The sequence below is a fragment of the Elephantulus edwardii genome, unplaced genomic scaffold (genome assembly GCF_000299155.1).
Source record: "Elephantulus edwardii isolate Elephantulus edwardi_28Jun2011 unplaced genomic scaffold, EleEdw1.0 scaffold00028, whole genome shotgun sequence".
Lineage (NCBI taxonomy): Eukaryota > Metazoa > Chordata > Mammalia > Macroscelidea > Macroscelididae > Elephantulus > Elephantulus edwardii.
This window is the reverse complement of record NW_006399778.1, coordinates 18,714,463-18,727,970: the sequence shown is the minus strand read 5'-3', so window position 1 is coordinate 18,727,970 and position 13,508 is coordinate 18,714,463. Positions and strand designations below refer to the sequence as shown.

The 13,508-nt window shown below is 38.6% G+C and overlaps 2 protein-coding genes across 2 annotated transcripts in view; both read left to right on the top strand.

The window, feature by feature from the left end:
• Window positions 1-6,854, top strand: part of DDI2 (DNA-damage inducible 1 homolog 2 (S. cerevisiae)) — a 40,306-nt gene extending 33,452 nt beyond the window's left edge. The window contains exons 8-10 of the mRNA XM_006883624.1: window positions 1,054-1,243; window positions 3,957-4,019; window positions 6,567-6,854. Coding sequence (XP_006883686.1) covers window positions 1,054-1,243; window positions 3,957-3,973 — 207 coding nt within the window. The 3' untranslated portion in view covers window positions 3,974-4,019; window positions 6,567-6,854. The remainder of the gene's footprint in view (window positions 1-1,053; window positions 1,244-3,956; window positions 4,020-6,566) is intronic.
• On the top strand, window positions 6,599-8,437 carry RSC1A1 (regulatory solute carrier protein, family 1, member 1). The gene has a single exon (XM_006883625.1). The coding sequence runs from the start codon at window positions 6,599-6,601 to the stop codon at window positions 8,435-8,437; it is 1,839 nt and encodes a 612-aa protein (XP_006883687.1).
• The last annotated feature ends 5,071 nt before the right edge of the window (window positions 8,438-13,508 follow it).

Sequence of the window (13,508 nt, the reverse complement as noted above, 5' to 3'; positions counted from 1 at the left end):
GAGCCTAGTAGTGAAAAGCTACACTGGCTTCCCAAAAGGATAGTGTTAGAATCCACCAGCAGCTCAACAGGAGAAAGATGGGCAGTCTCCTCGCATGCGATTTACTGTCTGAAAACCCTCTGGTAGATCAGCTATGAGTCAGTCCCACCCAGCAGTACATAAAAACAAAAGATATACTTGTTATTTTTCCAGATTTTATATAGTTCACGTGCATTACTATTTGTAATTTAAAAAAATAGAAATTATATAAAAACAAGTAAAATGGTTGGATCAAGATATAACAGGGTTCAGAGCTGTTTTACATAGGGTCGCTATGAGCCACTATTGACCCAATGGCACATGACTACAGCAACATTCCTATAAAGGTTATTCTGCTGTAAACTTGGATATTTAAAAATCTTCTAAATGAAGTGAAGTTTCTGAACCATGTCTGTTCCTGCCAGTTTGCTCTTTGTGAATGGAGTTTTATATTAATAATTACTCATATACCTTTTAATTATAGTTAATTCCAACTAATACATGCTGTTCATTACATCTCATCAGGTCCTCACTGTACATTCCTTTTCCTTCACCTCCTATCCCATCAGCCTTTCAGGATTGTTTTCAGTGTGTAAAACTTAACATTTGTCAGACAGTTACATGTATCCTGTTCTACATTGTTAATTACAATACACACAATGTCTGATGGTTCATTCATTTCACATTGGCCTTTTCTTCACCTGTTCCAAGAATGTGGTCATTATTCATTCGTTTCCTACTTTCCTTCTACTCCTTTATCTCCCTGTTTTATAACAGTGATCTTATACAATATTTGTCCTTCCCTGCTTTTCTTTCATTCAGCATCATATCCTGTAGCTGCATCCATGATACACCTAGTGTCATAAATTCTTCACCTGCTTTTCAGTGCTGTGTAATACTCCATTTGTGAATGTACCACAGTTTCTTTATCTGTCTGTTAGTTGTTGGGCACAAGAACTATTTTCATCTTTTCTGTGCGGCATTTTATTCACCATCCTTATCCTTTGATATATTTTTTTTTCTCCCCTTCCTAAGTGTTCCATTGACCTTAAGAAAAATGTCCTAGTGATCGGCACCACAGGCTCCCAAACATCTTTCCTTCCGGAGGGAGAGCTGCCAGAGTGTGCCAGGTTGGCGTATGGGGCTGGGCGAGAGGACCTGCGGCCAGAGGATATTGCAGACCAAGAATTAGCAGAAGCCCTTCAAAAATCCGTAGAGGATGCAGGTATTTGGAAAAGCTAAGCTTTTGAATAATGTCATTGATGGGTGAGACAGGAAAAGGCGAGTTTCATTAGAGGACAGAAACCTTTCAAATTCTTCATCAGTTTCACTGTCCAGTAGTAGATATATTCATTATTTGTCCTCTTTATCTCTGCCTCCCATCTCTCATCATGAAAAGAAGAAAACCTCCACATTTCAGCAAATTTAGAAACAATCCGTTGCCATGGATGAACTAGATTAAGAATATATTTGCATAGTTATATTTTTCTAGGCTTCCAAAAAATTATACCTTTTTTAAAAAAAAATCATACCAGTAGGCAGGTACCTTCTTTTTGAGCTTAGCAATATTTTCCCTGAAATATTCTTTACTTTTCTTGAGGTTGTTTTTACAGAAGGAAAACATTGTCCTTGTACCTGAAAAGTCCTCCCTTTTTAATATTTACTGAGGGGGCTTCTGCCAAAGACAGAAGAATTACCAGTTGAACACTATTTAGATTGTAATGTTTGTTATTAATGGGTTTACAGTAGTATGTCATTGGACCGTATTAGAAAAATATAAATTAAGGAACTTAATTTCTAAGTCTTGGTTAGGGTAACCTATTTATAGACTGAGTTCCGTTCTGGATGAATAGATGATGCAATTTTTCTGAAATCTAACCTCCATGAATAATGCTCAGCCCCTCGTCTGTGATCAGTGATTCTGAGGCATGTTTTCTAGAACCTGAAAAACATTCACTTATAAGTTTGGGATCCTTTTTTTTTTTTTTTTTTTTTTTTTTTTTTTAGGTTTTGGATCTTTTAAAGCCTGAACTGACTATATTTATTAGCATGACTAATAGCACACATTTCTTTTTCTGACCCAATTGGATGTATTTTGTCTTTCTCCTAAAGACAGACAAGATATAAACTGTCTATAAGCTTAAGACATGGTGGTATATGACTGCCATTACCACTTGGTCTATTTGGAATCACAGTACAAGGCCCTAGACAGAGGAAGAGAAAATGTAGAACAGAATTCAGAGTCAGAGAGACCAGTCTTACTGGTCAGATAGAGAGACTAGTGGACTTGCCAAGACCAAAGACCCTTAGCCACCATTCATTCTTGAAATGGAACCCGCTCTTGGAAGTCACCTTTCAACCAGACAGACCAGTAGAGTGAACAGTAAATGCTCTTCAGAACAGTCAACAATATAAGACCACTAGGGTAGTATTTGCCCAAATAAAAAGTTTAGCTGACAGATGAGGTGGTAAAACGACAGAAATGGGCAACCTGAGAAGAAAAAGGAAAGACAGTGTGCTGTTTACATTGACTGAGGCTATAACCAGTGTCATGAAACAAAATACATACAAATTGTTGAAAAACTAAATTGCTCTGTAAATGTTCATTTAAACCACAATTTTTTTTTAAAAAAGAACATGCACGCTAAGTTTTTAAAATGAGCAACCAGATTTTGTCTGTGTTTGTTGCTGGAGAACTTCTGGAGGCCTATCCTTTAAAGCCTCCATAGAATACATGTGGAGAGAATAAGGAGTTTTTAAAGTTGATCCGATTTAGAATCTATTCCACTACGTTTTAGCTCAGTTTTATGTACAAAGTACAATTTGAGATGTGACTTAAGTGTTTTGTAGGAAGGGGAGAATTCTGAATAAACAGACAGGGAGAGATTAACTTAATAGCTTCCCTGCTGTAAGTAAGCTTGAATGAATTTGACTTACGTGATTTTGCTTTTTTTTGAAAAAAAAAAATCTCATTAATACCACTGTGTGTTAATAAAATGAAGATATGAAAAAAAAATAAAATAAAATGAAGATAATACCATTTTGTGAAACTGTCATTTTCTATAGTCTTATTTTTATTTAAGAAATCCTTGCAAATAGTAATGTTTTTCTAATCTACTAATAGTTACCCATGGACTTTGGATATTTACCTTCTTTGAATAAAAAGGTTTAAGAGATTAAAGGAGTTACTAAGGAGAGAGTTTACCAGTTTTTAAGAGGATTAAAAGGAAGTGGTTTTTTAACCCTTGTGACCTTTTGTATCTGAGAAGCTTGTGCTAATTCTTAAAGTATTTAAATAGTGAAATAATTTACATTATCACATCCTGTTATTTGAAACATTGATTTTCCTCTATCTTAAAAATCAAAACTGAATATTATCAGTAAAAATATTTTGCTAAAAATTGTTTCTCTGGTTGATGCTTTACACTAAAGTATCTTAATATTTTCTTTCAGTTGATAATATTTCCAAAAATGAGCTATATCTCTTTTCTAAAACTAATTAATAGAAAAAGAATATAAGCCAAGATAGAGTTTAACCAGGATTGCTTTGTTTTCTTCTAAAATAGAAATCTGAAATGAAGAAAGAAATTTTTAAAATGGCAGTTACATGTGGGCCCTCACTTTTATATTATATAAAAAGATTTTTTGTATCACGTAATCCCATCTGATAGGTTTGCGAATGTCACTTTTCAGTGTGCAGATGCGACAATTTTTTCTTCCCAAATTCTGTTAAAAATTTGTTGAAGTTGCCACATTGGTTTTTTTATGTAATGTGAGAAAATGGAAGCAACCAACAAAATCTACAGAAACATTCCTCTACTCAGATTCCACCAGCTCCTGATTTTAAAGATGGCAAATGAATGGAGATGATAACCCTGCATGCTGTGTGGTTTGCATTGTTAACCCAAGTTTGCTTGTCTGTTTCCTAATTCAAACAGAGCGGCAGAAGCCATGATGCATGTAGTGTGTGTGTGCTGCAGCTGGAGTGGGCCCCAGACCAGGTATTTATAGACGCCACGGTAAACCTTCCATCCAGCCTTCATCTGTGGTCTCAGAATCTCTCTACGTGCAGCACTCTGGAGATTTAGCTTCTGTCTTTCATCAGCTCACCTTGTTTAATCTGGTTACAACTAGCCTGTGCATATGTATGTATATTGGCATACATACACACATACATGAGCAAAATTTACTGTTTAAAATATTCCCAATGATAACACACTCCAAGGAGGGCAGAGTCAGTGGAAACGGGCTTATTCCTACCACACGTGCCTATCAAATCAGTATCGCAACACTCTGTGGTTGGTGGTAGCTGTGAGCTGCAGATTTTATAAGTCCCTTTGGTCCTCTTAGAAAAGAAAGTTCTGGGTTATTCGGGTTTTTTCACTCTTCATGTTACTATATACCAGAACTAAAGTTCTGATGGCAGAGAGCTCCTGTTGAAGGAGTAATGGGCACGAGCCAGGTGGCTTGTCCAGGATTACTGAGACTTATCTAGGACACAGGAGGAGCTGAGCCTTGGCGTTTGATTCTCTGGCCTGACACATTTTCCATGAAAGTTGCCTGGTATCCATTTCTCTGTGTTGTAAATATGGGAGCTGGCAGACAAGAGGTTATTGGCCAACTTAGCATGAAAGGAAGAAAAATGGTCTTTAAAGCTGCCAACTAATAACCAGATAAGGTCCTACAGGCTGGTTGTAATTAGATTCATGGCATTTTTTTATTTCTTTCCCCCCTTTTTCTTGTAAGAATTAGTTAAAGACAGGCACAGTTTGATTCTTAATGTCTGTTGTCTTCACCCTCCTGTTAATCCTGTAATATTGGCCTATACCTAGGTCCCCTCGCCTACTCTTAGGCCAGTGAAACTCAGCTACAGGGAAACTATATGCTGCTTTCATAGTGAGTTTAAAATCTAATGAGCTGGGTTCACCATGACCACCCCGATTGCTTATAACTGGCATACTGTGCCAGAAGGCCATTATCAAGCTCCACTAGATTGTTAACATCAATATTTTACTACAGTGCATTTTTCCCCTTAGTATTAGCTCAGAATTGAACCTCTTTCAGACTCAACCGTAGAGACTAATAAATAAAAGTAATACTCCTGTTTCCAGACTCTAATGGACATGGTTTAAAATGAGATAAAGGCTCTTTTCCTGCATACTACCACACTGTAAGGGCACAAGCTGTCGGTACCTTTCTGACAATAGTACTCCATTTTCTGTGCTGATTAAAATGATGTAAAGCCATCCATATCATACTGCCTTGCTTCGTGACTTCTTCAGATTGAACTCCTGTATGTGATGTTAGCATTCAGAGTGAAGCATTTAAACTGCATCTGCCCTTATAGATTGTGTTCTAAAATCAATTTTTTGTTACAAGACCTTTGACTTTGAATTAGAGATTTTTATAATAGAACATAGAGGATATTTAACTAAATTATTAGGAAGTGAAGGGATAACTGATACTAAACATTAGAAGAAACTGATATTTCATGACAGCATTAAGAAGCACGCTAAACTAGTGTGTAAGACTGCAATGCTGTATGAGCGGTCTGTAGATTCCACTGAAGCTAAATAATCAGTGCCTATTGAAACACACCATCTCATATACTGTATTAATTGAGAAAGTGATTGATAATTCTTTTACAGTTGTATCATTTGGTTGGAAGATTGGGATTTAATCAGCCAGATCTTCTTTAGCTTTGCTTTTGTTCTCTGATTCAGAATGATTTTTTTTTAAAAAAAAAACCCTGCTTCTTGAAAACTGGCTGGAAATTATATCAAATGTTTGCATCTCTATCTTGTTGTAGTCTCTGAGCATTGCTTTATTTCTCTTTGAATTCTTACTGTGTCCCAGGTATGACTGACCACAGATTTCTCATTTATAACCTCAGTGTTTGTGTTGAAAACAAATTCATTGTCATGAGAAACATCTATAGTGCACAAAGTGTTAAGAGTTGTAATGTGTTTAAGAATCACTCATTAGGGAGCTCTGGTGGCCTTGTGGCAAGAAGCTGCGCTGCAATCCTGAAGGCACGCAGTTAGAGTCCTCCAGATGCTCCACTGGAGGGGGGCAGTCTCCTCCTGTGCCAGCAGGATCTGATTCGATAGTACGGGGGAGGGGAAATAATCACTTTGTATTTTTTTAAAAAATCCATACTTTTGGGTTTATCCCCAAGGAAGTACCCCAGAATCTGCATGCATCCCAGGTATTATCAGGCAGTCTTGGAGAAACATTCTAGAGGTCTGAGCATGCTGAGAATAAAAATAAATATGTGTCCATAGTTCTGAGTATTAACCAGCTGTAATGTAGATGCTTATTCATGGTACTTGAATTGTCATATTGAGGATAATATACATATTTTATTAAGATCATGCCTACTTCTTATACTGATACTAAAATTTGTCTACCACAAGAAGAATAGCTCTTGCATTTGAAGACAGATTTGAGTTTAAGGACCAGATTTTAATTCTGTCCTGTCTAGATTTGTATTTTCTGATCAATTACTGGCTAATTAATATTTTTCCTTTTCTTTTTATTCCATATAGAGAAAAGTGGTAAAGAAACTACCTCACTGGGAATGTCATCGTTACCAACTTCAGATGGATTTGACCATCTAGCCCATCCTTCAGGACAGAGTTCTGAGATTGGTAATCATACGAGTGTTCCTCGTTCTGTCTCTACTTCAGTCTGCCCTGTAAAGCCCAGTGATGCAGCTGGCCTTGACCGTCAAGCTGACAAGGCTTTGAAGGTTTCTGCTGAGTTCCAGATCGCCTCTGAAGAGAGAGAGCATCTCCTTCCTCTACAGGGTCTTTCAGCTCATGCTTCTTCAGCAGACACTGCTTCAGCAGACCAGAGGCCACCTAGGCCTTTGCAGAATTCACTGGAACAAACAGTGGTTACAGACACTTTAAAGAAGTCTCCTGCTGAAAAAAGCACCCCAAGCCACGAATTTCATCTCTGTACCAAACGGGAAACTAGTTTATCTATCACAGCTACTAGGGTGTGTGACCCACAAATGTTTCTCCATCAAAAGGGTTGGCATCCAGAATATCAGAATCAAAGTCTAGTAAATGGCTTTCAGCAGCATGAAGAAGCCAGGAATCAACAGCATGAGGTTGTACAACAGAATGCTCCATGTGACCAAGCACATCTGTGTAGCACGGGAACCCTTGACCCTCCTGGTCAAAGGCAACAAAGCCAACCCAAACGTGTTGATTTAGAAGCTGAGATGAAAGGGGATGAGCTCCAGCAGAATGTGGACCTTCAAGGTGCAGGGAAAAATGTTCTAAATAGAGGATACTTGGGCTGCTCAAGTTCAGAAACACTTATGGACGTAGATGTTGTTGAACAGTCCTTGGTTGCTGTGTTTAATTCAGGAGGCTGTCCAAATGCCAAGAGCATTGATGCATCTCATCTCATCCTAGATAATCCTTCAATGGAAGTAGAAATATCAAAATACAACCCTTCATCTGAAATTTTAACTAATTCCATTTCTACCCAGGATTTACGGGGCCCAGAAAGTAAGGTTGACATATCTAGAACAAATGAAGAAGATAGCAGTTGCTCTCCTTTAAGTCTTTGTGGCAGTGGTCACACCTCTGTGGAGACAACAGAGGAATCCTGTTCATCTATAACAACAGCTCTGAAGGAACTTCATGAACTTTTGGTCATTAGTAGTAATCCAGCTTCAGAAAACATATATGAAGACACTTTCTGTCCATCAGGAACAGGAGCCAAGGGCCAAATAAGTACAAACGACCTTCCTGAAATATGGGCCCACAGTGAACCTCTTCCCACTTCCCTGGATGAACAGTGCCCACCAGGCTTTTCTCATCAGTCTGTCCCTGTATCCACGAAGACAGAAAAATTAGGGACTTCGCCTGACACTGGAATGGAGAATATAAACGACATCAACTTCAGGGGTCCTGTGGAAGGTGTCCCCAAGTTGAGGGAGTCCACTGACGAGAGCAGTTCCAGTTCTGTCCCTCAAGCCTCAATGGAAATGTCTAATCAACTGCACCGCACACTAGGTGTGGAAATTTCCCCCAAACTTTTAACAGGTGAGGGAAATGCACTGAATCAAATTTGTGAGCAAACAGAGTCCTTACCATCCAGTTTCCTCTTGGTTAAAGACTCTGGTCAGGGGATTCCGAATCCAGTGACCGAAAAGCCTGAATCCAGAGAAAATACCTGCCCTGAAGCTGCCGGTCCATTCCTTGAGTTCGAGCCACCTACCAGCCATCCATCGAATCCTTCCATTTTTCCCCCACTGATTTTTCCTGCTGCAGACATTGAACGGATCCTCCGGGCTGGCTTTACTTTGCAGGAAGCTCTTGGGGCTTTGCATCGAGTTGGTGGAAATGTAGACCTTGCTCTTCTTGTTTTGCTGGCAAAGAACATTGTAGTTCCTACATAACCTTAGAAAGTGGGCTAGACCATACTCCATTCCCATAAGGAAAGCTACTTACACGTGCACATGCGTGCATGCACACACACACAGGATAGGTAGAAACCTGCAAGCAGAATGTTGAGCCAGAATTCTTTTTCCTTTAAGATTTTTTCGGCCAAAGTAATTTATGATCTCTTGTCTGATGAATTTGTCTATTCTACTTGTTAAAATTTGGGCCTTTTTAAATGTATTGGCAGTATGTGCATACAAAAGCATTTTATTCACATTAAGATAATGTATTCTGGAATAAAATTGATGGTTTTATGTATATCATACTGTTTTAGAATGAGAGTGAGTGCTTTGAAAAGCAAAAGCCATGAGAAATCCCACGACCTGTGTAGCTGAAAGCATCCTTACGTGGCTGTGTGTGCTATAGGCAGGGTCTGACTTGTTGACTCAATTATCAAGTTACAAACGTTTGACCTTAGTTTGGTGTTTGGAATTATACCCAGTGCTCTGTATATTATGATTCATCAGTTATAACAGGAAGTTAACAAATCATTGAATAATATTTCCTAAAGATATTTTTTTACTCCTATAATTGACATTTTAGTAGGTAGGCAGGAGGGTTTAAAATTTGAGCTGTTTCATATTTGGCAGGCCACTGCACGGATTGCCTCATTTCAACACCAGAATGGGGTATTGTAGGGAAATTGACATCAGGGTGAAATGTGGTGCTACCCAGATTTAAAGTGAGGGAAGAAAAACCCAACTTTAATTGCAAATGACTTGGTGATGTATCAAAAACTGAATGAAAAATTATGGCATAAACACTGGAATTCAATGATTTATTTGGTCAGTTTGTGTTCAGCTAATAAGCTGATTGCCAGGAGCTTCTTTCTTTCCTTAACTCATCTACTAAAGCTCAGTTTTGAGCCACGGATTGAATGAAATGCTGTTGTGTGATAACTGTGTCCCTGGTTCATCTTGGTGCTTGGATTGGTCTGTCTGGTGAGTGTCCTTCACAGCAGTAAAAATAGTAATGTGGTTTCTGACTCAAGTGGCCTTGGTAAAGTTCTCCATCTCCTCTTTTCCTCAGGAGTTTCTTTTTAAAATAAGACTCATCATCATATTTGTGTACCATGTAGAGTTAAGAGCGGGGCATAGCATATAAATGTTTTTATTGTGGCCTTTTATGAGGACGAGCCCTTGGAAATCTTTGTCCTGTGGGCCCCACTGTGCAATAATCCTACTAAGTAGTTTAGATCATTCTTTCCTAGAAAACAGACAGTACCTAGCAGGAATCAGAAATCTTGGTTTTATCAAATAGAATTTTGAGATTGATAGTTCTTGATTCCATATTACAATTAGTAGCATGCTTTGAAAGGATGATTTGTGAACTTAATGTTACTTTTATGTAAAATTTTACTCTTTGAAGATTATTCTTTCCATCAGAATTCAAGTCATTGAGCACAATCAGAATGAAAGCTCACATCTCAGGAGTTTTTTAAATTTTGCTTTTGGGAGCACTGAGAGACTTGTCTCTTCTGTGCTGTTCCAGCTCCTTCCTTTCTCTTTGCTGTGATGTTTGTATGTGTTAAGACTTTAGTGATGTGACAGTAGGTCAGACTGATCCAGCATGATCCTTTCTGAAGTTAGGAAGTGGATGACAGAGTTGTTGTTTACTGTTTTCAAGAGGGCACTCAGAGTGACAGGTTCACAAGATTGTCTTTAAAAATGTCCTTTTAGACAATCACATGTTGGAGATTTTACCTGCCCTACACCAAAGATGTAAGATGCACTGAAAAACTGCTTGTAGGGTTTCTATCAATGGACTCGTGAGAGCTGTGATTATAATTTAAGTGGTTGGTGCTATGATTGAAAACAAGATCTAGTAGCAATGCTGTAGGGCTTTTTGCTTGATTGAAAATGTGTTCTAAATTTACAGTTCTTTGAGGCCATGGGATTGGGTGGGTGTGTTGTGGAGAGCTTAACAATGTTAGCCACCTCCTAAAAACCTTCAGTGTGAAGATGGCTTCACAGTGTTCTGTGGGAGAATAAAGACGCAGAGGCATGGCCATTGGATTTTAACAGTATGGCAGTTAGGGAACAGTCCCAAGTGAGGTATAGACTTATCAGTCTAGACAAAGTTTCATTATGATAACTTTTTATGTATGTGTATGTATATTTTAAGAGAGAATTGAATAGGCCTAGCAGTTTTACATGTATTTCTTGTTGGGAATACTTTAAATTACTTTAATCCATTTGCCAAATATCCTTGTCAGTTTTGTTAATTTGTTTTTAACATATACTTGTTTTTGAATTTTAAAATCTTGTTTCCTGTCCATTTCTGTGAAAATAAAGTTAACCAACATTGTTAGGATTTTTGAATAATTGTTAAATTCCACAATTCTAGAGCCTGAAAGGTGTTAGGGAACCTGACACTTGAAACATTCATTGTCAGTTACATTGTGTTAAACACATTCAAAATTCTGAAAGTGCAGAAATGATAGATTAGCTCCTGAGAATAAGATTCAATCATGTGAACTCATTTGGCTGCCCTGATGGCTTTACTGAACAGCCTCTTTGATATAAACGACAGTGGACAGCTCTGCGGTTAGAGCTTCTCTCCACAGGTGGTCTCTGCTCACCAAAGAGAGGAAGGGGTTCTCCTGTGGCATTCCTAGCTTCCTTCACATTGCTTCTGGTACAGCAGCATGTGCTTCCTGCCAAACAAGTATACCTAGGCTGTGGATTTTTCCACTGAAGCTAGTAAGAATTCTTTGTTTCTAGCTGTACCTGTTCAGGCCTTTAGGCATCAGCCAGTAAGTAGCCCTTCATCAGTGCAGTTTGAGCTTCAGCTATTAGCTTGAAAAAAAGTAGCCAGTCATTTAGCAACAGAAACTGGATAGGAACTTTTTGCTTCTTCAGTGTTTTTCCTACGCATTTCTCTTAACAAGGGTTTCATAGAAATAGAAGAATATATGATCCTTGTATCTTTGGCGATAACCAGTTAAAGTGGAATCTGCCTGTTTTTATCTTACCACAGCTTTCTATGACTAGAAAGCCATAAAAATTAAATTTTTCATTTCATATATGTTACCTTCCTATGTTAATTGACAGACAACAGATATACTTTCATGTAGATTAAAAAGTGTGAGCAAATTTCCTGCCTGCCAGTGTATTCTTCACCCTAGGAGGCTTGTAATCCACTGTGTATAAAAAAAAAGCCTTGAAGAAAATTGGCCATGCAAATTGAAGTGAGTCCTCATTTCCTCACTGTTGGCCACCTGTGGTGAGGTTAAGCAGGAGAACTCAAACTGCTACACATTTGAAACTTGTAAGTCTGATGAGAGATGCTAAGTTGGGCAGTCTTCATTCTCTACTGCAGATACTCATCAAAAAGCCAGTCTTCCTTTTTGTGTGACAATAGCTCTCTGTCATCTGTTCATTTCCTCTCCTCAGATGTCACCTTTCACTGTAGGAGTTCCATAAACAACACCAAGAGCTAAAAATTATTACTCTTGCCAGAGTAAACTCACACTGTGTTCTTAGGTGGCTGGAGATGTGAAATCACAGCTAATTTTTATACGTCAGTTGGACCCTCAGGAGAGATTCTTTGAATAAAGGTATGAACCTTTGTTGCACTTGATTTTCTTTTGTGCCTTAGTTTCTCCAAATAGCAGAAATGTCAGAATTTGATAGGGACATGGATAGAGTGATCCTAAGACTCATCTCCGTTAAACTAATTCAGAATTAAACTACACCAGGTCATTGACCTTTCCCCAGAGAGAAGGAGTATATATCAGGTATACCAAAAATGATTCCTAGATGTTTCTTGTGTTTCGTGTTGTCCTACCAGTGTTGTAAAGAGAAGAGGGTCAAGGAAATCCAACTTGAACCGAAAACTGATACTCTCAGATGCTATGCAAGATGAGTCTTTGAACAAGAATTCATCAATATTTCTTTGATTCATCAAGTGTGGATTGAGTGCCCCCGTGCCAGGCACAGCAAACACTAAAGATACAGGTGTGACTGAATGAAACGTGCCCTCCAGAAGCTTTCCATCTAGGAAGGAGACAAGCATTTTGACCTAAAGAACAAGACCTATCTTAGCCTATTCGTTTTGTTTTCAAAGTCATACTAGAATTATTTGGTTTAAGTTGAGGAGATAATTGGGCTTAAATAGGAATTTTTTTAAAACGCAACAGCCAATATTCTCTAATATTTAATGGAAATATCAGGTATTTGCAAATAAATGGGCGGTGCAGACAGATTGGTCGGCCAGGAAGGAGGAGAAAGGTAGCAGGTAGGGTGATCCTCAGTACACATCACAGTGTGGCAGTCGGCCTTTCCTTTCATCAGGACTGTGGGATGGAGAGGGAGGGCATTGCAGCAGCATCCTGTCCTATCTGAGAGCTGAGCTGCTGTGGGTTACTGACAGCTGGGCTAACACCTTGGCTGAAAATGCTGCAGAACATTCTGTTTTCAAGCAACTGAGTGCAAGATTAGAAATGAGACTGGGGCAGAATGGTGGGCGGAATTTGACTTAAAAGAGTCAAAGCACTACTGTGGGTTTTTCCTCAGAGCAGCTCTTATCAAAGAAACGTGAGCTTAAACTCGTTGAAGATGCATGTTCTAACCTGAAGCATCTAGGTAGACTTTGTGGATCTTAAATTACTTCAGAAGTTTGCAGGTTGAATGTTTATCCATTATGCGTCGGTGATTGGTAATAGGCTCTGGGGTCCAGAAAAGGTGAGAGGATACAAGAGTACCATTTTATGCTATGAAATCTGCAAAGAAAGGTTCAGGGGCCTAAGTATTAAAAAATTGTACCTAGAAAAGCCAAGATGACCTCAAGAGTCTGGGGATGATGTATGTAGCATGCAAAAGAATATTTACAGAACTCTCTTTAAAATAAGTACTTTAAAACAGTTTTCATTGGCTGGTTGGGAAGCAAAGGATGGACATCCTGGAGTGTATTTCCTGGGGGGGGGGTGGGGAAGTGCCTTCTGATGGGAAATTGTTTACTATACTCTTTTTACCTGTAGCCTTGGGCAATTACATTCATGGTGTGGAGGGGGAAAGGTAGACCTGT

What these genes read in the sequence shown, in the direction of transcription:
- RSC1A1 (XM_006883625.1), top strand. Translation starts at nt 6,599, where the DNA reads ATGTCATCGTTACCAACTTCAGATGGATTTGACCATCTAGCCCATCCT.